The sequence below is a fragment of the Nerophis ophidion genome, linkage group LG08 (genome assembly GCF_033978795.1).
Source record: "Nerophis ophidion isolate RoL-2023_Sa linkage group LG08, RoL_Noph_v1.0, whole genome shotgun sequence".
NCBI classification, from domain to species: Eukaryota; Metazoa; Chordata; class Actinopteri; order Syngnathiformes; family Syngnathidae; genus Nerophis; species Nerophis ophidion.
This window is the reverse complement of record NC_084618.1, coordinates 60,891,683-60,917,210: the sequence shown is the minus strand read 5'-3', so window position 1 is coordinate 60,917,210 and position 25,528 is coordinate 60,891,683. Positions and strand designations below refer to the sequence as shown.

Below are 25,528 nucleotides of genomic sequence, written 5' to 3'. Positions count from 1 at the left end.
GTGAGTACCATCATTTAAATAAAGAAGGTGAAAAAACTATTGAATTCAAGAAAGAACTCAAGACGAAAAGTGGGTTTTCTCTCCTCTCCTCTGTCAGCTCATCGCAGTCTTTGCCAACAAGTCTTTAGTAAATGTAATGATAATAAAGTTAAATGTTGATTTTTATGTGTATTTCATATGGTTTTCTGCACGTAAAACTGAAACAACTCAAATAAAAATGTTTTATATTTTTGGGGGAAGGGATGAATTGAACATAGATTATTTCTTGTGTGATCAACTGCTTCGGTTTTGTCTGACCTTTTGAAATGGAATATTACCGAAAAGCAAGGTACCACTGTAGTATTTCAGTTCCAACGATGAAAGAGTGAACAAAGTCTGGGGTGTCTAGAAAAAAAATGTTCAGGTAGTGGGGGAGTCCCCAAACAAGTTACTTACAATACTCACAAAATATTTGCTGATGCTTACGAACTAGAAGGCTTTTGAAATCAGGTGTTCTTCAACCAAAAACAAATGACGAAGTTGATCACTGGCATGAATAAATAACAGTCCTATCAAACAGTCCACAGTCAACAAGACTTAGACATGTGTGGCGTGCAATAGAAATGGAGAGCAACCAGAAGTCAGTAAGAGCTTGCATCTCCGTTGGGTTGGCTCATGCCTGACAATTCCGTCATTGGGGTTTCAAACCTGTCCTCAGTGTTAACAATACTGTACTGACCAGGCTTTGTATCATCTAAGTGTCCCTTCATTCTGTCTTGCAGAAGAGTGTAGATCAAGCCCACGGGGACAGGCAACATGGCGAATATGATGAGCAAAGCTAGGACAGCTAGAGCCCAGTCTGGGTATGGTACCTTCATCTCAGAAGCCTGGGAAAATATAAACAGAATAAGACTCTTTAAGGCAGGACGTGTTTGGTGTATGTCATGGGTCATACCGTCTCTTGCGTCCACGCCAAATAAGTTGGTCTTTCGATGCACATGCGCACGCTGGTGGCCACCAGCAGTCCCAACATGGCCAGCAGACAGATGTACTTCCACAAGTACTTGTAGATCACATTAGGGCGCCAGCCTAGCATCCCCTCGATGTCATCCAGGAATCTTTACAAAGACAGTGAGGGATTGTTCATATATCTTTTCACAGCTCGTTTCAGCTCTGTTAAACCTACAAACCTACATATGCATAGTAAAAATGAATAAGGCGACGAGGAAGGTTAGTTCATTTTCATAGGGTGATTCAGAACACCTCACCTCAATTTTATCCCCCGAAAGGCATCGCATTTAATGTTTGAGTGACCATTGACTATGTAAATACAGTAGTTCATGCAATGCTACCATTAATAGAAATGAATAAAATTAGAACGGGACAAGCGGTAGAAAATGAATAGATACATTGTATTATATCCACTTGGTAAAACTACTTATCACATAATAGGAAGTAACATGAATGTTTGCAGCCCAATAGTCACCTAGTGGTATTTTATAGGTATTGCTAGAATAAGTAAGTTATGTAGTGTCTAATAAATTTGTTTACTAGGAGTGTGATGATAAACTAATTTCAAGAGAAGATCCTCAATATTAAGTTCACAAAAACGACACTATTTTAACATTATTTTTAAGCAGGGGCACCGTGTCGAGTTGGGAGCAATTTCAAGGGCTGCCCTGGCTGGCAAGTGTTGAGTGTGGGGTAAAGAAAATAATGGAGCCCAGAATGCCTAACAACAGGGCCCCTGTTTTTAGGAAATCTACTATTAAAAGGAATATAGTTGGACAAGGAAACAGTTTTATTTAGCTGCACAATGCGAGTGCACTTTAAAGTATATTATAACTAGCTAGCTCTGTTTGCTAGCTATTGGTTTGATGTGCGCACAAAACACTTAGGACCTGATTTACACAAGGTTTGCGTGTAATAGAACGCGTGCAAACTTGGTAATGCACCCAAAGCTGCTCTACTAAGCTTGTGCATAGAGGAATAGGTCTCCAAAATGAGCAAAATAGGGAACGCAATCCATTTAAGGTGTCCATCCATCCAAATGTTCTACAGCTTGTCCCTCCCGGGGTCACAGAGGGGACAGGAGCCTATCCCAGCTGTGGGTGAAAGGCGGGGTACACCCTGGTCTCTATGTATATGCAGAACCTGGCAACTGGGTCATTCCAGACATACCATCACAACAATGCGGCACTTCCCTGCGCGCACCTTTGGGCGTGCTAAAAATAGGTTCAGTTTTCAATGAGATTCTTCATCAATATAGCCTAGAAAAGGGGGTGCTGACTATACTTGTGTGCTGCATGTTCCACATTATATCGCAACAGCACATGTTGGCGCTTATGATGCCAGGAATGTGAAGGAAAATGAGAGTCTCCATAGTGACAGTCAAGATCGTACATGCTAAATCCTCATTTAAATGGGGCGGTCCGCATTACTTTGCACTTAGAACTACATTTAAAAAAAAAATTCCCTGCAGTTTGTAACTAGTCCTCACCGGTCAGCTCCATATAGCCAAGACACGCTGAAGGTCTCAAATACCACCACGATGATGAGAGGCAAGGTGGCAGAGTAGTCGTCAAACATCATGACAAAGTAGTTTCCACAGCGTTGAGTGAAGAGCAGGCCAATTAGGAAGCCGATGACGCAGGTAAAAACTGAATATTTACAAACATGCAATGTTAGGCTTGTGTTCTTTCTGAAACCAACATGAGACAAACAAAGCAGAGTTTACTTGTGAGTTTGGTCTTGTTGTTTGCCAGAGTCTTGAAGCGATCGGTGAGTGGGGCGAGGATGCCTTCCATGGTGCCGAACATGGTGCTGAGGCCCAAGTTGAGCAGCATGAGGAAGAAGAGGGCTGACCAGAAAGGGCTGCCAGGCAACAAAGAAATGGCCTCTGTGAAAGCTATGAAAGCGAGGCCGGTTCCTTCCACGCCCTGAACCCAAACACAAACTTTAATTTCCGTGTACGCAAGACAAAGGGATTTAGTCATGGAGGTTCAATTTGAATACTACCTTCTGCATTTCCTTTTCCAGGTTGCAGCCAGTCAAATTTCCAGCGATATGTTCTCCATGTTGTTTGAACCAGCTCCTGTAAACCTCCAGGGTAACAGAACGAGGTTTAGAGTAGTCAAAGCTTGGCATCATGTTTGGGTCCACAGAACCGCTCCGGATCTGCTCTGACAGCAGCTTCATATTACTAAGAAATGACAAAAAGAAACACATAGAATTAATATACCTCAAAATGTTCACACTCACATTTGTATTAATTCAGTTGGCTCCAAAACCTTTAACATGTTTTTAAATAAGAATTTTAGTATAATATTTAACAATATCTGATTTTTCACTAGATCAGTGTGAAAATTATTGGAAAACTACCAGTTTTTTCTTTTTCCACATTTGATATTGCATTTGTTGTTTCCATTAATGCCATACATTTGCACTGCAATTGCAATTTTTGTCACTTTTAGCTTGAATTTTACAAGCATTTTTTGTGACCAATACATTTTCTGCACAATGGTTCTGTACTTGAATACATGTTTGCAACTATTTTTCCTTGACTTTTGATGTTCTTTTTTTAAGCTTGTGGAGCAACTATAACAGCAACGTGGTCCACAATGAAAAACTGTTTGTAAAAACATAAGCATTTCCTGAATTAGACCTGTTACTGAACTTTTAATTCAGGGTCCCTGTCCTCGGCTGTAGACAATAGTATGAACATAATGAGCATTAATAGTATGATAAGTGTTAAAGAGCATTCAGATTGAATTATTATTCAAATATATTTGCCTCATACCTCTCAATACATTCTGAAGCTGCGCGAAAGCCAAGCACAGCAAACACCACCAGCGTAGCCAGCACGGATGTGAGGAAGTTTATCAAGGAGACAGTGAAGGCATCACGGTGGCAGTTGTTGTTCTTGGGATTGTAGGAGGAGTAGGCAATAATGGATCCGAAGCCCAAACCCAGAGCGAAGAAAACCTGCGTGGCTGCCTGCCGCCACACCTGAATGTCTGCCCAGATCTCCAGCTGTGCATAGAGAAAGGCAAAACAGCAAGTTGCATCATGGGTACGATATATCAAAGTGCCTCCCGTCTACATCAGTGGCTTTTAACCTGTTTTATAAGTAATTAGAACTAGTAGTCTCTGTCTTGATTTTCATCATACTCAACAATTATATCTAACCTACGTACAGTTTAACAATTCTAAACATTGTCAATGAAATTAAATAATGTGATAATCCCTTTAATTACATTATTTGTATTTAGTCAACACATAAACAAGCGCATACAAAATCATGCTGAGCAGGGCTTAGGTCAGGCTCATAACAAAGATAAATACTAATCAATAACTGTAAAAGGGACTTGTGAAAAATTATGAAAAATACATTACCAGTTTTGCAGAGCTAAAACAAAAAAAAACAACTAAATTATTAATACATAATCTTATTCTTACCACTTCGGCCATCATTTTCACACTTAAGAAACTGTCTCATACTTACTGCACATAGTTCCACAGACAACTCCTTACATCCCTCACAGTCCTGTTTGATGTTTACCTAGTTATTTCATTGTTTCGTGAAACATACAGTAGCCCAGCCTTAATCGTGTCAGTATTATTTATTCTCTTCTTATTGCACTTTTTACCCTTTAAACTTTCACACTTAAGTATTTCACATAAATGCATTCCTTTACCTTCTGTATCCCACCTCTCTTGCCATTCTTCAACACTTTCACTGTGTTCCATTAACCTCGAAATTCAGAGCTGGGAATGATGTCACAGCAGAGTTGTGACCATTCCAGTTATGAGGACGGAAATTAAGATGGCGACATCCACAAAATCTATTTTGCATTAGCCTTCTCTAAACATAAACAACTTATGGAAAAATATGGGCTCTTTCTACAACCTCTAAACACAGTGAATGGCGTGAAAACACAGAGGCCATTGCTCGCAATGTACAGCGCATATGCCACATTAAATAAATGTAGTTTACACTAAAAATGACGACTTCCCAGTACAAATGGAACACACACATTTCCTCTATATTTGAATTAGTCTGAATAAAAACACCTGCGATAAGTGTGACTGGGTGTGTTATTTGGCCCTATTAGGTGAGAAGAAGAAAACATGAGGGCAGCAAGTAACTTAGCGGTACTGAGAGTGTGTGGGGTTTACATGAGGTGACGCTTTCTTGTGGCTGTGTTCTTCCCGTATTTTGATATGTTGGGAAGATGTTGGTTATATCGTATGGATTACATCATTAGATTATATGACCGAGCTGCAATATCATGTATCATCGCATTGCTTCAAGTCCTGCAAACAAGTACAGTTAAGTGGATGATTCATTTCTATGCATGTGAAATCTCATGTTTTAGCCTGCTGCGACTTTTGAAAAAAGTTTGATTTAGCGCCGTGATACAGGCTTCTTCTAACTGTTTCAGGTTTTCATGTGTCACTTAGTCAACTGAGTGACACATTAATGCCCTCTCAGGGTGCCCACTGGCCCTACGGTTAAGAAACACTGGTATAAAATGTTTTTCTGCCATTACCTTGGGGTAGAACATGTGGGTGATGCCTTCCAGGGCACCATCAAGTAGAAAACCCCGCACAAGGAAGCAGAAGAGCACCACGTAGGGGAAGATGGAGGAGAAATACATCACCTAGGAGGTTTTAAGGGACAAAAGATAGAAAATGGATGGATGGATAAATGACAACCAAGGAAGAAGTCTATATTGTGTGACTCAGTAAACAAATGAAGCGATTTTCAAATGCCAATCAGAAAAAGGACTGTTAATCCTAATAACATCTGACCTCTAATAATCACTGTACTTCATAATAATGGCCTGGTTCCCTCTTCATTAAACCATCGTCTTAATTGTGCAAATTTATGCAGCTACCTTGACAGAGCTCTTGATTCCCTTGATCATTCCCAGGCACACAATGGTCCATGCTGCCAGCAGACAGCCAATAATGTACGGGTTGAAAGTGCCTGTCTCGCTGATGGAGTCGGTGATATCCAAAGCTTTACGGTACCAAAAATATGAGGTAGGCGAGCTTGCTTCACATTCCGTAACTGTAACAAAAACAAATAACATGTTGATTTTGTTTTTCATTGTTGCTATGTACATTGTATAATATTATGGGATGAACCTGTTAGATTATGCCCCTGCTCTGGACACTTTGTCCAAGGTAAAGGGCTCTGGAAGGAGTTGCCAAGATAAAAGAGGCTCCATGCGAGGATTACGTTGTAATAGAGAGCCACAAAGAAGCACACCTAAGGATATTTGGAAATATGACATAACTACAACAACATGATCAAGAAGTCTTAAAATATTCAATACATCCAATATACAATAGAAAAAGCTGAAACATTCACATTTTTGGGGAAGACTGTGGGAGTTTTTTTGTGGTTGCTTGAGAATACAACAGGTAAATTATAACAGACAAAAAATCATAAATATTTAAGATAATTACACTGTATTTGCAAAATAGAAATATATTGAGGCTGAAGACTACATTTTTTTTTCCTGAGATCTGATGTTAGACCATTACTACCTCTCTTTTCTGGCTTTTTACACACAAAATTGGCTCTGTTGACCACCAATGTTTTTTACTTCTGGGAAGAAGTCACAATAATGATATAAATTACATACATTTAGTCGATGATAGAGTTTTTAATACTATCATTATAACATGATAATGCATGACGACTCCTTCTAGCTGTGTCCGGCAAATATGACAGCGACACTCGGACAAACTTGACCTAAACACAATGTGGGGTCATCGTTAGTGGCTAATGTCCCCACACAGTGCATAGCTGCTTCTAAGTCAGCAATTCTTCCCTCCACAGAGGAAAATAAACTACATTTCTTAATAAGTATCACTTATCATATAGCTAAACATTCCACACTACACACTGTAAGAGGATATGCTCACTGCAAGCTAGAGCTCTTAAATGTAAATAAAGGTGACATATCGATATAAATATTGACAGTAATGATACCAAGTAGTATAGTATCAGGTTAATACCACAATGATTAGATCTATGTTTTTTACTATCAAAAAAAATGTTGTAGTCTTTGTTGTTGTTTACAAACTAACTGAGATAGGCTCCAGCACCGTCCGCGGCCCCAATAGGGACAATAGGTAGAAAATGGATGGGTATAAGAGGGCTTTAAAGGCAAAAAACAAAGGATTTAAATCAAAGCAAGTACTAATAAATAATATTTAATTTATATTGTAACACTACAATCCTGTGTTTTTGTCTGATAATAATTTCAATCAAATGAATCATTAAAGATGTTATCGAACACTTTAGGCATTGTATTCAGCATTGTTATGGCCAATACTGCCCCAGTAACTGCTGTGTATTGGATCAATACCAAAATTTGAAGTATTGTCCGAAACTAATGTAAAGTATTGATACAGCAGAAGAATAAATGTTTAGTGCATTTTCACATTAGTGTAAATATAATCACGTTACCACAGAAAGTAAACAGATGTAAACAGTAAATTAACAAGTAGATTAATAATACTTTTGAGAAAATAATACAAACGTAAATGCCGTTATATGTTAGTGCGTCTGTCAGCAGCTAAATTAGGAGCCTTTGTAACCCGTTTTGACATACTTTTATTATCATTTACATACAACATAACATTGTGATGTATATTGTTATCGCAGGAGGCTGCAGTATATATCGTGATGTAGATTTTAGGCCGTATCGCTCAGCCCTAGTGTAGATCCTAACATATAAAAAAATCAAGTGTTGACTATCCAATACATTTCTAAAGGTTAACCTACCACACAGCTGGAGTATCCGATCCCAACTAGTCTGGGTGAGATGTACTTCCAGACTCCGATGCTTCCCTGTCGGATCGCCTGACCGGCTGCCAGCTCCAGGAAAAACAATGGCGTGCCTACAACCAGCATCAACACCACATAGAGCAACAAAAACGATCCTGAAAAAAAAGATGAGCATCAGTCAGCGAGACATTACATAATAGTTCATTCGGAAACTGACTGATATACTCACCGCCTCCATTCTGATGGCAATAATATGGAAACCTCCAGACGTTCCCAAGCCCGACGCTGAATCCCACCTGCGCCAAAAAATACTCGATTTTACTGTTCCAACCTGCTCGGGCTGTAGGCTCAGAAGCGCTTTGGTGATTTTCTCGATGGTTGGCTTCTGCCTCAGCGAGTTGCTTCTCCATCTGTATAAAAAAAAATAAGACAAAAAACAAGATGAATGCTTTTCAGAGCATTACGCATCATCTTCACCACTGTCAGAGCAGGCAGGCTCAAGACCTTCAGTATTCACGCCAGCACACTAAAAACTGCTTTTTACTTCCAATTTGAGGACTACTGAACCTGAATCGATGGCGAACACACACACACAGACAGACACAGACACAGTTTACTTCTAAATGTATAGTTTTTCATTTAACACGTCTTCATGCTGCTGTAAGGAGTTGAGCTCTGAATCAGGGTTTTTTTGTATGTTGTGTGCAATGACAATAAATGCATCTCACCTAATATTCAATGTGTTCCTTAACCCTCAATGGATTATCTAACTTAATAGACACAGAGAAGCTAAAGGATGAAAAAGCAACAAAAAGCATGACACAAGAAACAATGTTGGCAATCCCAATCCTTTTTTTTTTTTCTTTTCATTGCATTTCTAAAGCGTCTAGGCCGTCATCAACTAATCACCCCCCTAAAACCGCAACCCTGCTTCAAAGTTCTGTGAGAAACATTTGACCAAAATTGTCCCATCTAATTCCAAACAGTAAATATGACAGAGTACTCTTTTTTTCTTCTTCTCCAAAATTGAACCCTGAAATTAAAAAATGCATGATTATATTGTGTAATGACTTTACAGTTAAAATGCTTAATAACAATGGTAGTCAATGGGGAATTTGCCTGTACCCATTATACTACACTGCTAAAAAAAAGGTTTAATCCTACACAGTAAAAAATAAAACACTGCAAACAAATAAGTTTTATTTCATGTCTATTTTGGCCTGATCTTTACCCCAGTATCACAGAGCCCTTTAACATTTACTGTATGGATGATAACTCATATTATGCAAATCTTAATAAAAACCCTGACATAATCAAATCAAATTGGCATTCAAAGGGTTAAAAAAATAAAAATAAAAATAACTAGGCATTTTAGCTGTTTTTATTCAGGCCTCAATTTGATTGAAGGATTTCAGCAAAAGTAAAAAAGTATATAATTTATAGACTCTAAAGTCTACAAGAACTTTCTTGTCCTTTAGATACTTTTTTGGGCTAAAATTATAAATGCTTTCACAGTGTATTTTTAATATGACAAAATATAAAAATTAATGAATGTGAGCGTGAATGTTGTCTATCTGCGATGAGGTGGCGACTTGTCCAGGGTGTACCCCTGCCTTTGTAGCTGAGATAGGGTCCAGTACCCCCCGCGACCCCGAAAGGTATAAGTGGTAGAAATGGATGGATGATATCACGAAAAAAAACTTGGGACAAGTTACCTTAAAGTAACAAAGATTGTCACACACACTGGGTGTGGTGAAATTTGTCCTCTCCATTTGACCCATCCCCTTGTCCCACCCCGTGGGAGGTGAGGGGGGCAGTGGGCAGCAGCAGTAGCCGCGTCCGGGAATAATTTTTGGTGATTCAACCCCCAATTCCAACCACTGAGTGCCAAGCAGGGAGGTAATGGGGCCCTTTTTTATAGTCTTTAGTATGACTCTACCGGGGGGGACACTCTAACCACTAGGTCACTGAGTAGGTGTTATGGCCAAAAGTAGAAAAAAGAATGCATCGCCAAAAAACTAAATTCTCTGAGGGTTAAGAGTGGTGCATGGTGCCCAACTTTTCTGGCCTTTGTTTTTTCGAGAGAAGATAATAGTGTGGTTTGATGTGCTTGACTGACAGGTGAAGAAGCTTTGTTTCTTTGTTAGTCAACATCGAAAATCAGGTCTTAAACAACTACAGTAATTGGACGGGAATGGCAACAGTGAGCGTCGTCATTGACATTGTGGAACATTCTAGTTCTTGTAACTTGAATCCAAAATAACAAATGTGGTAATCACTTTCGTTAGATGACAGGCAATATTTAAATATTTAAACTTATTTACAAAGCACATCTCCGCTCAGAACAGTTCGGTTGTGGTATTTATGCTTTTTTGTGGTAATTTGTAGGCAAACTGTCTGAATAAAACACTTATGTTATAAAATATAAGAGTTGGAACAAATATTATTGGACCCTTTGGTGAGCTCAAAAGCTACCTGTGTCTAGAACAGAAGTACAAAATACTAAAATAGGACTATGTTGGAACTGCTGAAACTGTACCAAAATGTTTGGAATATTACAAGTTTAAATAAATATTCTTGGACCCTTTGGTGAGTTCAAAAGCTACCTGTGTCTCAAACAGAAGTACAAAATACTAAAATAGGACTGCTTGAAGTGTGGAATCTGTACCAAAATATTTGAAATACGAGTTGAAATAGATATTACTCGACCCTTAGGTGAGCTCAAAAGCTACCTGTGTCTACAACAGAAGTACAAAATACTAAAAATAAGAATATGTTTGAACTGTTGAAACTGAACCAAAATGTTTGGAAAATTACGAGTTGAAATAAATATTCTTGGACCCTTTCCTGAGCTCAAAAGCTACTTGTGTCTACAACAGAAGTACAACATACTAAAATAAGACTATGTTGGAACTGTTGAAACTGTACCAAAATGTTTGGAATATTATGAGTTGAAAGAAATATTCTTGGACCCTTAAGTTAGCTCAAAAGCTACCTGTGTCTACAACAGAAGTACAAAATACTAAAATAAGACTATGTTTGAACTGTTGAAACTGAACCAAAATGTTTGGAAAATTACGAGTTGAAATAAATATTCTTGGACCCTATCCTGAGCTCAAAAGCTACCTGTGTCTACAACAGAAGTACAAAATACTAAAATAAGACTATGTTGGAACTGTTGAAACTGTACCAAAATGTTTGGAAAATTACGAGTTGAAATAAATATTCTTGGATCCTTTGTTGAGCTCAAAAGCTACCTGTGTCTTGAACAGAAGTTCAAAATACTAAAATAGAACCATAAGCGCTGATCCAATGGGTGCTTTGGGGCCTGAGCACCCATGGACAATGCAGAGCACTCAATCTTCCATCCATCCATTTTCTTGTTGTAGTTAATTTTGTGGCGAGTTTGGTCCGTTTCCCAAAATAAAAAAGGCACAAATAATATGGGATATTAACTTCACTGAACGTCTATTTATTTTCTTAATAGTGTCGATGTATTTGTTTAATCTGGAGCCAGAAGTAGCTTAAAGATGACACGATTTATACACTTGAAATCAGAAGTATTTATTCCCTATTGGATACAATTCTAATACAATTTGTCTGAGCGCTATCTGTCTCTATTATCATTCAACACGGCGACTTACACAGGGCTTTCCAGACGCGCCTTCCCCCTTACAATATACACACACACACCGAGCACCCACTGGCAGAAATATAAATATTAAATCGGCGCCAATGAATAGAACTACGTTTGAACTGTTGAAACTGTACCAAAATTTTGGGGAAAATTACACATGACTTTTATTGTGATGTAAAATTAAAGACTGCGGAGGGCCACTTTGATATATTTTGTACATCAAAGATGCTTAAAACCAATCCAATGTGGGTCACTATGGGACAGTGGCCATCCCACACAGTCCGGCCTCGCAGCAAGACCACAACATTTTTGAGTGCAGATCTTGTGAGTAGGGTTTACTCAACTTACTGTCGCACCGCCACACTAGCTGGCATCAGTTACTGATATATGCTAATCTTAAAATACTAACTATAATAACTAATATAACTTGTAATAAATAATTCACTCTTATATAATATCCTACCGTGCAATATTACCCTTCGAGTGCAATACATCCGACACTGATTGTTATCACTCTGGTATTCTTGTATTGTTGTGTATATTGTACAGGATTGCTTATTATTATTATTATTATTGGATAGTAGTCTATTTATTTAAATTATTAGTTTTATCTTTATTACTTTTTGTGTAATTTAATTTTATCCCATATTTGTTCCCACCACCGCACCTTAAATTGGAGTCCTTAATCTTGTATTAAAGTTAAAAAGTTATGGTACCAATGATTCTCACACACACACTAGTGGCGAAATTATTCTCTGCAAATTATCCTCACTCTAACCCACTTTTCCAAAGTGGGCTGGTTCAGGGTGGAGGACAGAGTCAAACAACTTGCACGGAGCCTGGTCTATAAAATCCGCTACACCTTATAACTAAGTACATGTCAAACTACTTCCTTAACGTAAATGACCTCCATAACCACAACACCATGGGGAGTTCCACAAACCACGTTAAACCCGGATTCCGATCTAACAAAGGTCTTAACTCATTCTCTTTCTATGCCACATCAATGTGGAATGCACTCCCAACAGGTGTAAAACTAAGTGCATCTCTAACCTCCTTCAAAAACACACTAAAACAACACCTCCTGGCAATTCAACCTTTTACTAATACCCTCCTCCATTCACAACCCATCTCCCCGAATTGTAAATAACCTAATGTAAATAATCAAATGCATTTATAATGTATATACTTGTTCTTATGCTATCCGAACTCACTATGTTCTCTGCTGGCTGTACTTATCCTACTAAGTAAGACCTACACTGTTTCAGTGTCCATTTCTCTGTTGATGCAATTGTTAATGACTGAAGTTCTGATATCTACCAAAGCTCCTAATCCCACTCCCCGGATTGTAAATAATGTAAATACTTAATTGAATATACTATGATGATTAACTTGTGTGATGACTGTATTGTGCTGATAGTATATATTTGTACCATGAATTGATTAACGTGGACCCCGACTTAAAGAAGTTGAAAAACTTATTCGGGTGTTCCTATTTAGTGGTCAATTGTACAAAATATGTACTGAACTGTGCAATCTACTAATAAAAGTTTCAATCAATCAATCAATCAATCAATTTGACCCAACACCCTTGATCACCCCCTGGGAGGTGAGGGGGGCAGTGGGCAGCAGCGCTGGCTACGCCCGGTAATCATTTTGGGTGATTTAACCCCCAATTCCAACCCTTGATGCTGAGTGCCAAGCAGGGAGGTAATGGGTCCATTTTTTATGACTCGGCCGGGGTTTGAACTCACAACCTGCCGATCTCAGGGCAGACACTCTAACCATTAGGCCACTGGAGTAGGTTATCAATCAATCAATCAATGTTTATTTATATAGCCCTAAATCACAAGTGCCTCAAAGGGCTGCACAAACCACGACGACATCCTCGATAGGGCCCACATAAGGGCAAGGAAAAACTTACCCCAGTGGGACGTCGACCATGATGAGTATGAGAAATCTTGGAGAAGACCACATATGTGGGCAAAAATCAGGTGGAAGGCGAGGTACAACCTCGACAAGTCGCAACCTCATCGCAGTGAACAATACATGTTTGTGTAATAGCTTGTATCAATGCACGTTTTGTTTTTAATCGAGAACTAGTGAGCGTAAAAGTGTACAAACATAACAGGTACATCAAGTGTGTGTTATTTAATTTGACTACCTCCTGTATTTCCCACGCCACCTGGCTCAACACAAGCATGTCCGGGTAAGGCCAGGATGCCTTTTTGTTTTGACTAATAGACGAACGTATATATTCAGATATTTACCATACTGACCTGAACAGATGACAACGGTGTCAGGGAGGTAAAAAAAAAATCCACAGAGAATAATGCCAAAATGTGGAAATGTTGACGATAAAAATCTTGTATCCTGTATGGTCGCCTAACAAGAAGGCGCACGTGCAGCCACCATTTCGGTCAGTCAAGCTAAAAGTCGTGCGGATTTATATATATATATATGTATGTATATATACATACATATAGATATATATACTGCTGGTAGGAAAACAAAATACACAGACAGGAGTCGACTGAGGTGACAAATTAGCACTAAAGGCAAGACAACAACCGCCTGATACTTCAAAATATTCCAACCGCGTGCGGTTGTGACGCCCGAGCCTCGCCTACTTGCTGCGTTCACGGGCTTTTTTGGGCTGTCGGACTTGTGGGGACGCGCAGTAAAGCAAGTATGTTTCCATTTTGTCAGAGAAGTGAGCTTAGAGAGAAGAAAATGTGTTACGCATGGATGGAAGTCATATTTTCAATACTTAATGTGAACTCAGTTGCAATTGCCGTTCATATAATTATTGAGAGAAGAATGCTCGAATTCAAAACCAAAAGTTCCCAAACATACTGGGCACTGGAAGTCGCACGTAGTCTGCTACTTCCGATTATTATCACGTCACGTAGAACGTAAACAAACATCTTTATAACTGAAAATGTATTTTATGTTATCACTAAATATGCTAGCTTTGAATAGTGTGTTGAGTCATGAAAAATAATGTTTTAAATTCATGCAAGCTCCCTCTAATAGATTATTTCTTCCTTTTAAATTCGTCGTCGTTTTGTTTTTGTCTACTCTCTACGCTTTAAAAATCATTTAGTTTTCTTTCAACAAAAATAATGAGGAGTAAAGTGACACAATAGAAGACATTAATTAACAAACGACCTCGAAGGACGCTATACTAAATCAGAAAATGTCAAACCTGAATAAAAATCAAATATAGTAATACACATATTTTTTTAAAATCCCAAACCTGTTTTTCGTTTTGTTAAAAAAAATCAGCACCTTTCTCTGTGGTCCCTTTGACACGAGTGAGTGGTCCGCATCGGCAAACACTCTGCCACGTATGCCAGTTTTAAAGTCAAACACACACACACAAAAAAACCTGTCAGTATTTGCAAGAGCGCACTAGAACATATTTGTACTTGTATGAATTATAAACACATGCACATCATAAATACCTTCAGTCAGGTTGAAGAAAGACTTGCAAAACAAGGTATTTAAAACAGTAATGTCCACTTCTCTTGCTGCCACTTCTCACAACTCCGCCTCTTCTTCTATTGGTGAAAAATAAAGGCTTTGTTGTGAAAAGTGACACCTTTCTCATCTGTACATTGCAGTAAAATGTATTGGATATGAATGCAGAGATACAGTGGGGCAAAAACGTATTTAGTCAGCCACCGATCGTGCAAGTTCTCCTAGTTAAAATGATGACAGAGGTCTGTAATTTTCATCATAGGTACACTTCAACTGTGAGAGACAGAATGTGAAAAACAAAATCCAGGAATTCACATTGTAGGAATTTTAAAGAATTTATTTGTAAATTATGGTGGAAAATGAGTATTTGGTCAACCATTCAAAGCTCTCACTGATGGAAGGAGTTTTTGGCTCAAAATCTCACGATATATATATATATATATATATATATATATATATATATATATATATATATATATATATATGTATATATATATATATATATATATTTATATATATATATATATATATATATATATATATATATATATATAGTACCGGTATATATATATTTATAGTGTACCGGTATATACAAACCCCGTTTCCATATGAGTTGGGAAATTGTGTCAGATGTAAATATAAACGGAATACAATGATTTGAAAATCATTTTCAACTCATATTCAGTTGAATATGCTACAAAGACAACTTATTTGATGTTCAAATCGATAAACTTTTTTTTTGTGCAAATAATCAGTAACTTTCTTCTTTCTTTCGTAGTTTATTTTGAACATGAACATACTTACAACATAATACATCAGACAATTTCATATCATTTCACATCACATCATGTCTGAAAAGGAGTAAGAAGAAGCAAGGCTTATTTAATCCTACCCCTTTCCCATGTCAGAGCATTTACAAATATACCGTTATACATTCATTTACTGACTTTTTTTATAGTAAAATAGTTAATGACATCCGTGAATGAGTAATACAACAGTTTTGTAATATGTAATTAATTAATTTAGTCATTATTAACATACTGAGATGAAGAATATCTTATTTTCAATAAAGTTGAAAGTGTTCCTCATAATTCTTCTTCTTTGTACTTTGTAAGCACTATTAATTTGAACAGCCTCTTAAACTGGATCATATCAGTACAATGTTTAACTTCTTTACTTAATCCATTCCATAATTTAATTCCACATACTGATATGCTAAAGGTTTTAAGTGTTGTACATGCATACAAATGTTTTAAATCAGATTTTCCCACATATGCGGTCCTCTCCAAGTTTTCCCATAGTCATCATTGTCACCGACGTCCCACTGGGTGTGAGTTTTCCTTGCCCTTATGTGGGCTCTACCGAGGATGTCGTTGTGGTTTGTGTTGTGGTCTATGCAGCCCTTTGAGACACTAGTGATTTAGGGCTATATAAATAATCCTTGATTGATTGATACTGTCAACAACTTGTGATCTGATCGGCCATCGCAAGGGTCTGTTAACTGAATGTCCTCCGTTCGTTTACACCGCACAACCGCCGCTAATGTTGATTCAGAAGGCCTCCGGCAGAATTCACACAGTGCTGGCAACAAGCTAGCTGAATTCTGATTGGATAAAAGCTCTAACTTAAAAACAGCAACACCGGAGCCTAATTTGACATGAAGAGAATACATGAATACTTTTACATATTTATGAAAAGTAATTTCAAAATAAAAAGGACCTTTCATTAATTTATGATTCGGATTTATGGTAGGCCAGCAGAGAAGGCCTTGCTGGCCCTGACAGCACACCACTGCTATATTGATATTATAAATAAATGTAGTGATCGGAATGAAACTCAATGTAAGGGATTAAAGGCAGTGTTTTTTTTTTTTTTACAAAAAATACTCAAGTAAAATTAAAAAGTATGTTGCGTTAAAACTACTAATAATTATCAATTTAAAAAAAAAACTTGAGTAAAAGTAACAGAGTAAATGTCAATCAATCAATGTTCATTTATATAGCCCTAAATCACTAGTGTCTCAAAGGGCTGGACAAACCACTACGAAAATGTAGCCCATTATTATAAGGTAAACATCCATCCATCCATCCATTTTCTACCGCTTATTCCCTTTTTTGGGGTCGCGGGGGGCGCTGGCGCCTATCTCAGCTACAATCGGGCGGAAGGCGGGGTACACCCTGGACAAGTCGCCACCTCATCGCAGGGCCAACACAGATAGACAGACAACATTCACACACTAGGGCCAATTTAGTGTTGCCAATCAACCTATCCCCAGGTGCATGTCTTTGGAGGTGGGAGGAAGCCGGAGTACCCGGAGGGAACCCACGCATTCACGGGGAGAACATGCAAACTCCACACAGAAAGATCCCGAGCCTGGATTTGAACCCAGGAACTGCAGGAACTTCGTATTGTGAGGCAGACGCACTAACCCCTCTGCCATATAAGGTAAACAGTAACACACAATTTGTATTTATTTCTTTGCAAAAGAAATATGTAATAGATTCAGATTCAGATTATTTATTGTCAATTCTTAACGTGCACAAGACACATAAGAACTGAAAATTACATTTTCGGCACAGTCCCACTAAGAGCAGACATACGTTACAGGGAGACAAGACTGGACCGCCAATGGATCAGCCATTTTTACGGCGCTGGAAATCAAAAAAATATTAAGCATTCAAATTAAATATGTAATGTATTTAATTCAAATTCAACACTACATGTTTTTGTCTTTTTTTCTAAAAAAGATAAAGTTGAAAATGTCAAAAATATTATAGAAGAACAAACATGTATCATAAAATATGTAAGACATTTATTACAAATTCAATAGTTCAAATTAACATAAAACATTGAAATTATTAATTAAACTAATATTAATATGCTAACACAATACAATACATTTATGCGCGTATTGAGTGTATTAACTAAAGGCTCCTAATAGGTGACTATAAAAAGAAGGCACAGCCTTGCACAGTTGTCTCAACACAAGAAAGAACATGACTGAGATCTCCTTTATTTTCTAGTGTGGGCGGTGCAGCACACCTCTTTGCTAAAACATTCAGGGGAGTGTCCTATACCTGCAGTCACGCGGGACGCATTTCACTGACATACTTATATACTTCCTTGCTGTTTAATATCTAGAATACAGAATTGGAAGCTCGTCAACCTGGGTAAGTTCATATGAAGAGTTACTTTGGATATAAACACATGGATGCCGTAATGAGAGTCATTATGAAGAAACTATGCCCATTATATGCTTTATTTGAAAGACATCACTGTTAATCATATGTGATTTGACTGTCTATCTACAGCTAAATTGTTGTTCCTATGCTGCACATAGTTTTGCGTCCAGGGTTTGTCACCTGGGCATTATCTGAAATCCTGAAGTCCCCACCCACACTTAACTTGACACTAAGTCAAATACATGACTTTTTCCGAGCACGTAGCCAGTTTTCTGATGTGTTTTTGTGTTATCAAGATCTTTCATCCTTTATAAAGTTATTTTTGTTGGAAAAACATCAGGAATGTAGTGTATTTTGGGGGCTATTCAAACCAACACAACATGCTGTCGACTGATTTTGGCCTTTTTGTGTGTGATATTGTTCATTCAAGTACTGATAATCCCGAAACAGGGTGGTGGATAGAGAGATACTGTAGTGCCGTCAGACTGGTTGGGGCAGCTCACGGGGGGTTAATCTCTTGTCACGGTATCATAAATACAATGGAAAAAGGTCACAGCTGGAAAATGATGCTTTTAAAAATTAATTATAATTTCTGCGAATATACTCCACAGGCTGATTGGCACTTGATGTCACCACAAAAGCGTACTAATGACTATAGAATAAGCAATGGAACCTACTGCGACATAGCAAATGATCTGGCTGCTCCTTTTAATATGAGCCATCAATTCAATACCAAGTACAAGGTTCCGAGACGACAACTGGAAATTGACCGACTGGCCGAAAGGGTTACATCTGCAAACCAAAATGGCAGACTCTGGGTGTTTTACAGCACAGCATCTTTATTGCTTTTTGTGTATCCTGTCAGCATGAACATGTGTGCCTAATATGGCATTACACATTTCAAAATGCGGTGGTGTATATGTGGTAATAATGCAGATTTTTATTATATACAGAGCGATTTCGAGCCCTAATTACATAAACAATATAGGTTTACCTGGCAGATGTATTTGTTCATTTGTGGCATTCATCAGTTACATCTTTTTGTTTTTAAAGAAGACCTAATATGCAAAACCGCCTTTTACCTACCTGCCCCAGAAATGTGAACTTCCCAATGGAGTTAGTGCGGATATATTTATAAAACAATCTTGCCTTCTTTCATACTTTCTTCAAACGAGCTGTTTGGAATTTGACCAATTTGTGACAATTTTCCAACATGTGACATTAGCGGATTATCCAGATATAGTAAAGTTTTACCCGAAGATCAATGCCCGGGTCCACTCTTGTAGTCCGACGTTGTAGTCAATAAGTTTCTCCTTTTTGTCTATCCTCATTGTGATGCAGACTGGCTCGTACATGCACATGTACCCTATGCTGTCGCCATCTTATTCAACCGATCTTGCTCATATTTTACTTACACACGCACGCACGCACGCACGCACGCACACACACACACACACACTCATTCTTGTATTTGTTACCTTCTCGAGACCTCAGAAAAAAGCCTACTTCTTTAGGAGCACCCTTTCTAGATATATAAAGATGTGTATTTACAACATTAATAATATATACATACTATGCAAATATAAAAACAGCTTGTTGTGAAAAATGAGTTGGAATTTTACAAGAAAAACTTGGCCTTTTGTCAGTATTATAATAAAAGTCGTCATTTTACTCAACGCAAGTCAAAATTTTCCAAGAAAAACTGAACATTTGTGCAATATTATGATATGCTCAATAACAGTAGCAATTTTACAAGAAAAGCTTAAAACTTTGGCAATTTTATGAAGAGAGTCGTAAATTTACTTGAACTAAAGTCACAATTTTATAAGAAAACTTTAAAATGTTGGCAATGTTATAATAATTGGAATTTTTGTTGAAAAAATTATGAAAAAAGTAATTATTTTATTTAAAAAATGTTTTACAAGAACAACATAGGCTTCACGGTCATGGCAGAGGGGTTAGTGCGTCTGCCTCACAATAAGAAGTTCCTGCAGTCCTGGGTTCAAATCCAGGCTCGGGATCTTTCTGTGTGGAGTTTGCATGTTCTCCCCGTGAATGCGTGGGTTCCCTCCGGGTACTCCGGCTTCCTCCCACCCCCAAAGACATGCACCTGGGGATAAGTTGATTGGCAACACTAAATTGGCCCTAGTGTGTGAATGTGAGTGTGAATGTTGTCTGTCTATCTGTGTTGGCCCTGCGATGAGGTGGCGACTTGTCCAGGGTGTACCCCGCCTTCCGCCCGATCGTAGCTGAGATAGGCGCCAGCGCCCCCCGCGACTCCAAAAGGGAATAAGCGGTAGAAAATGGATGGATGGAAGAACAACATAAAACTGGCAATATTGTGATAAAATTCAGAATTGTATATGACAAATGTTACCATTTTGCAATGAAAAGTAATAATTTTACATAAAAAAGTAATAATTTTACGAGAAAATATTGCAATATTAAAGAAAACAGAAAGAATATGAGAAATTGTTCCCAATTTTATAAGAAAAAAGTCGACACATCGTGAGAAAAAGACTGCTATTAGTTAATTTTTTGGTTTGTAATTGGTTTTTAATCTTCATTATTTACTTCACATTATTACAGTATGTTTCTATAAACATATTTTTTTTTTAATTAATTTTTGCCAAAAGGGGGCGCATTTCAATTTCTTACCCACACTTATTTCATATGTTGAACAGAGGGGGAGCACGTATAAAACCAACACACAGTCAATCTGAAAAATCCCTCCTTTTTGGGACCACCCTCATTATATAATTAGATAATATTGTATAAAAACAATACAATAGAATATACTACTAACAACTGCAGTAGTTTTACGAAGTGATGTAAAAATAATGTGCAGTATTCACCTTAGGGAGTGGACTTCTACGGTATCTTTTTCCAGTTACTTTTCCGTCAAACACACCATGAGCAGCTTCTCCATATTTTTATGGATAAATATCCACCATTTGGATATTATTTTAACATTCTTGGCTGGCGTCAGAGTCACTCTGCTTCAGATTGGGGCAGACCAGCAGTGATACACTCCAATTACTTTGCCAAGTCGGTCATGTTTTTGATTAGATTAGATTAACCTATTTCAAAGGGGACAATGCAATTTCACAAAACACATGGTTAAAAAAAGCCAGAATTAGCCAGAAGGCTAGTTTTCATCTGTAGTTCCCTGGCCATGATGTAAAAAAAGGCAGTAAAATTACAATTACAAAAAAAAAGAACAGAAAGTGAGAGTGAGATAAAAAAAAAAACCCACACAATTCATATACAATATGATAAAAAAAAAACAACAACATCACAACATAACATTTATCTTAGGATCAAAACAGGCTCATCCTTTAGGCTGTAGGCGTTGATAAACCACATTTTCAATTTTTTTGTGAAGGCCTTGTAAGTTGTGACCAGTTTAACCTCCTCAGGTACTTGATTTCTGTTTTTTTGTTCACTTCTTCCCAGTGCTGTCCTTCAGAATCACTTTCCATCTGTCACTATAAGCCAGGGGTCGGGAACCTTTTTGGCTGGGAGAGCCATACAAGCCAAATATTTTTAAAAGTATTTCCGTGAGAGCCATATAATTTATTTATTTTTAACACTGAATACAACTATATGCGTGCATTTTTAAGAAAGACCAACATTTTTAAAGTAAAATACGTTTCTTATTCTTTTTAATAACATTGTTATTCTGAGGCTAACCAACAATAAATAAAACACTTCTTACCATTAATGTGACTTCTTGAAGAGGTGCGGTAGAAACCGGATGGATGGATGAAAATGCATGAGAATGCTTTATATTTTGAACGTTATTTTTGACACTGTGATTACCAGCGGAATTATTCTTTACATATCGTGTTAAGCAATGTCAGCTAAGATTTATCTGAGAGCCAGATGCAGTCATCAAAAGAGCCACATCTGGCTCGAGAGCCATAAGTTCCCTACCCCTGCTATAAGCTATCAACGAGTAAGACCAGATGTTTTGGGCGGCTCTCACGGGGTCCACTGTTGTCACTTGCTTGTAACTCAAATTTTTGCTCGCAACTTAAATCATCACAATTATTTCAAACTCTTAAGCTGAATTTCCTTTATCTCCAAAGTATTTAATTACAGCTGTTAGCTTTTCTTTAAACATTGTGATTGCGTCACCTTAGGATCTTCTTTGAAGTCAACCAGCTTCCGAGAATTGAACTGTGAATTTTCAATTGTCGCTGCCAACAATAACTTTTTGTATCCCTCCGTCATATCTTTTTACCAGCAGCGGGTGACGCATCAGGATGACCAACATCAGACGGTATTTTGTCAACGTGAGTCTTTACCTGTGGCAAGCTCTCCTACCTACGCCGCACAGTGCGTTTGACGGTGTATTTTCCACGAGCAGCACTTGCTCACCTTCTCCCTCCAGAATGGGGATGTGCAGAACGTGGAGGAGGCCCAGTCCCGCCTCCTCTTCCTCGCTGAAAGCGACAAGCTGTGGAGCCAACAGATGCTGCTGGATATCGGACCAGATGCCGTTTATCTGAGAGACATACAAAGCAAAGTAAGTTCTTGGCATTAAAGGTACGGTACGGCAAAGTGAGACTGATTGCCTCGCCTCATGCAGGAGGAGATAGAACACTATCCCTTCAACTCCATCTTCCGCTGCGAGGCCGTTAACTCGGAGGAACTCTTCCCGTCCCTCCTCCTCCTGGTGAGCCAAAGCGCCAGTGAGAAGAAACCGGACATTCTCTACTTCAGCTGTGAGCCGGTCAAGGTAAGCTCCAATAAAACCTCACCTCATAAATAAAAAGTGTCTTTAACGTGGACTTTTTTTTTCGTTCTTGCAGGCGGACGTCATCTGTGACAACATCACACAGGCCGTTTCCAAGTTTAACAAGACCAAACAGACCACTCAGGATCCAATCAGGTACAGTCCACGTCACAACATTGTCTGCGGGGAAAAAGAATAAGTAACTTAAAAATAAATGGCATGTACAAACCCCGTTTCCATATGAGTTGGGAAACTGTGTTAGATGTAAATATAAACGGAATACAATGATTTGCAAATAATTTTCAACCCATATTCAGTTGAATATGCTTCAAAGACAACATATTTGAAGTTAAAACAGATAAACATTTCTTTTTTTGCAAATACTCATTAACTTTAGAATTTGATGCCAGCAACACGTGACAAAGAAGTTGGGAAAGGTGGCAATAAATACTGATAAAGTTGAGGAATGCTAATCAAACACTTATTTGGAACATCCCACAGGTGTGCAGGCTAAGTGGGAAAAGGTGGGTGCCATGATTGGGAATAAAAACAGCTTCTATGAAATGCTAAGTAATTCACAAACAAGGATGGGGCGAGGGTCACCAATTTGTAAGCAAATTGTCGAACAGTTTTAGAACAACATTTTTCAACGAGCTATTGCAAGGAATTTAGGGATTTTACCATCTACGGTCCATAAAATCATCAGAGAATCTGGACAAATCACTGCACGTAAGCGATGATATTACGGACCTTTGATCCCTCAGGCAGTACCGCATCAAAAACCGACATCGGTGTGTAAAGGATATCACCACATGGGCTCAGGAACCCTTCATAAAACCACTGTCAGTAACTACAGTTGGTCGCTACATCTGCAAGTGCAAGTTAAAACTCTACTATGCAAAGCGAAAGCCATTTATCAACAACACCAAGGAACGCTGCCGGCTTGGCTGGGCCCGAGCTCATCTAAGATGGACGGATGCAATGTGGAAAACTGTTCTGTGGTCTGACGAATCCACATTTCAAATTATTTTTGGAAACTGTGGACGTGGTGTCCTCCGGAACAAGAGGAAAATAACCATCCGGATTGTTATAGGCGCCAAGTTCAAAAGCCAGCATCTGTGATGGTATGGGGGTGTATGAGTGCCCAAGGCATGGGTAACTTACACATCTGTGAAGGCACCATTAATGCTGAAAGGTCCATACAGGTTTTGGAGCAACATATGTTGTCATCCAAGCAACGTTGTCATGGACGTCCCTGCTTATTTCAGCAAAACAATGCCAAGCCACGTGTTACAACAGCGTGGCTTTGTAGTAAGAGTGCGGGTGCTTTCCTGGTCCGCCTGCAGTCCAGACATGTCTCCCATCGAAAACATGTGGCGCATTATGAAGCGTAAAATACGACAGCGGAGACCCCGAACTGTTGAACGACTAAAGCTCTACATAAAAAAAGAACGGGAAAGAATTCCACTTTCAAAGATTCAACAATTAGTTTCCTCAGTTCCCAAATGTTCGAGTGTTGTAAAAAGAAAAGGTGATGTAACACAGTGGTGAACATGCCCTTTACAAACTACTTTGGCACGTGTTGCAGCTATGAAATTCTAAGTTAATTATTATTTGCAACAAAAAAAAAGTTTATCAGTTGGAACATCAAATATCTTGTCTTTGTAGTGCATTCAACTGAATATGGGTTGAAAAGGATTTGCAAATCATTCTTTTCCGTTTATATTTACATCTAACACAATTTCCCAACTCATACGGAAACGGGGTTTGTGTATTAAGTAATACATACCATTCATTATCACCAATAGGTGATTGCATTATGTACCGCATGTGTGTCAAAGTCTGGGCCGAGGATGGCTCCATCCATCCATCCATTTTCTTCCGCTTATCCGAGGTCGGGTCACGGGGGCAGCAGCCTAAACAGAGAAGCCCATACTTCCCTCTCCCCAGCCACTTCGTCCAAATCCTCCCGGGGGATCCCGAGGCGTTTATAGGCCAGCCGGGAGACATAGTCTTCCCAACGTGTCCTGGGTCTTCCCCGTGGCCTCCTACTGGTCGGACGTGCCCTAAACACCTCCCCAGGGAGGCGATTGGGTGGCATCCTGACCAGATGCTCGTAACACCTCATCTGGCTCCTCTCGATGTGGAGGAGCAGCAGATTTACTTTGAGCTCCTCCCGGATGGCAGAGCTTCTCACCCTGTCTCAAAGGGAGAGCACTGCCACTCGGCGGAGGAAACTAATTTAGGTCGCTTGTACCCGCGATATTGTCCTTTCAGTCATAACCCAAAGCTCATGACTGTAGGTGAGGATGGGAATGTTGATTGATTGGTAAATTGAGAGCTTTGCCTTCCGTCTTATCTATGGCTCCTGGGAGGACATTTGATTAGTATTAGAACCGGCTCGCAGGCCACAGCTGCCTGCTGCTGTTTTGCACGCAGCAATACACCATCAGTGTTGGCGCCAGGGACTTGATGGGGTCCCACTTTTTTGTAAGCGTTTTGAAAACCAATGATAAATGTATGCATTATCCTGTTGTATCTCACATTCTATATTGTGTTTTGGAAAAAGGTTGTCATAAACGTTATTTAATTCAAATAATACAAAAGAAAACAACATTTTATGCATATGTATTCAGTTATAAAAATTCATTCACTTTCTTCTTTCCTTCATGGATCTAAACTTTACCGCTACCGGTATT

At 38.6% G+C, this 25,528-nt stretch overlaps 2 protein-coding genes across 6 annotated transcripts in view; one reads left to right on the top strand and one right to left on the bottom strand.

The window, feature by feature from the left end:
• Positions 1–15,032, bottom strand: part of LOC133558091 (sodium-dependent neutral amino acid transporter B(0)AT2-like) — a 16,049-nt gene extending 1,017 nt beyond the window's left edge. The window contains exons 1-13 of one of the 4 annotated variants that reach the window (XM_061909198.1): positions 14,891–14,979; positions 14,715–14,766; positions 8,016–8,196; positions 7,784–7,941; positions 6,133–6,256; positions 5,880–6,055; positions 5,532–5,642; positions 3,779–4,011; positions 2,998–3,181; positions 2,717–2,918; positions 2,480–2,639; positions 935–1,097; positions 1–866 (exon numbers count right to left, since the gene is read on the bottom strand). The exon at positions 1–866 is cut by the window's left edge and continues 1,017 nt beyond it. In XM_061909198.1, coding sequence (XP_061765182.1) covers positions 621–866; positions 935–1,097; positions 2,480–2,639; positions 2,717–2,918; positions 2,998–3,181; positions 3,779–4,011; positions 5,532–5,642; positions 5,880–6,055; positions 6,133–6,256; positions 7,784–7,941; positions 8,016–8,196 — 1,938 coding nt within the window. In that variant the 5' untranslated portion in view covers positions 14,715–14,766; positions 14,891–14,979 and the 3' untranslated portion in view covers positions 1–620. Of the gene's footprint in view, positions 867–934; positions 1,098–2,479; positions 2,640–2,716; positions 2,919–2,997; positions 3,182–3,778; positions 4,012–5,531; positions 5,643–5,879; positions 6,056–6,132; positions 6,257–7,783; positions 7,942–8,015; positions 8,197–13,702; positions 14,070–14,682; positions 14,767–14,890 lie in introns of those variants that run through there. The other 3 variants (XM_061909197.1, XM_061909199.1, XM_061909196.1) reach the window with 3 other exon arrangements.
• A 2,934-nt stretch (positions 15,033–17,966) lies between these two features.
• LOC133558088 (epidermal growth factor receptor kinase substrate 8-like protein 1) overlaps positions 17,967–25,528 on the top strand; it is a 28,182-nt gene continuing 20,620 nt past the window's right edge. Inside the window, exons 1-5 of one of the 2 annotated variants that reach the window (XM_061909188.1) lie at positions 17,967–18,076; positions 22,338–22,386; positions 22,461–22,619; positions 22,683–22,832; positions 22,906–22,985. In XM_061909188.1, the coding sequence (XP_061765172.1) occupies positions 22,357–22,386; positions 22,461–22,619; positions 22,683–22,832; positions 22,906–22,985 (419 nt within the window). In that variant the 5' untranslated portion in view covers positions 17,967–18,076; positions 22,338–22,356. The remainder of the gene's footprint in view (positions 18,077–22,337; positions 22,387–22,460; positions 22,620–22,682; positions 22,833–22,905; positions 22,986–25,528) is intronic. The other variant, XM_061909189.1, reaches the window with a different exon arrangement.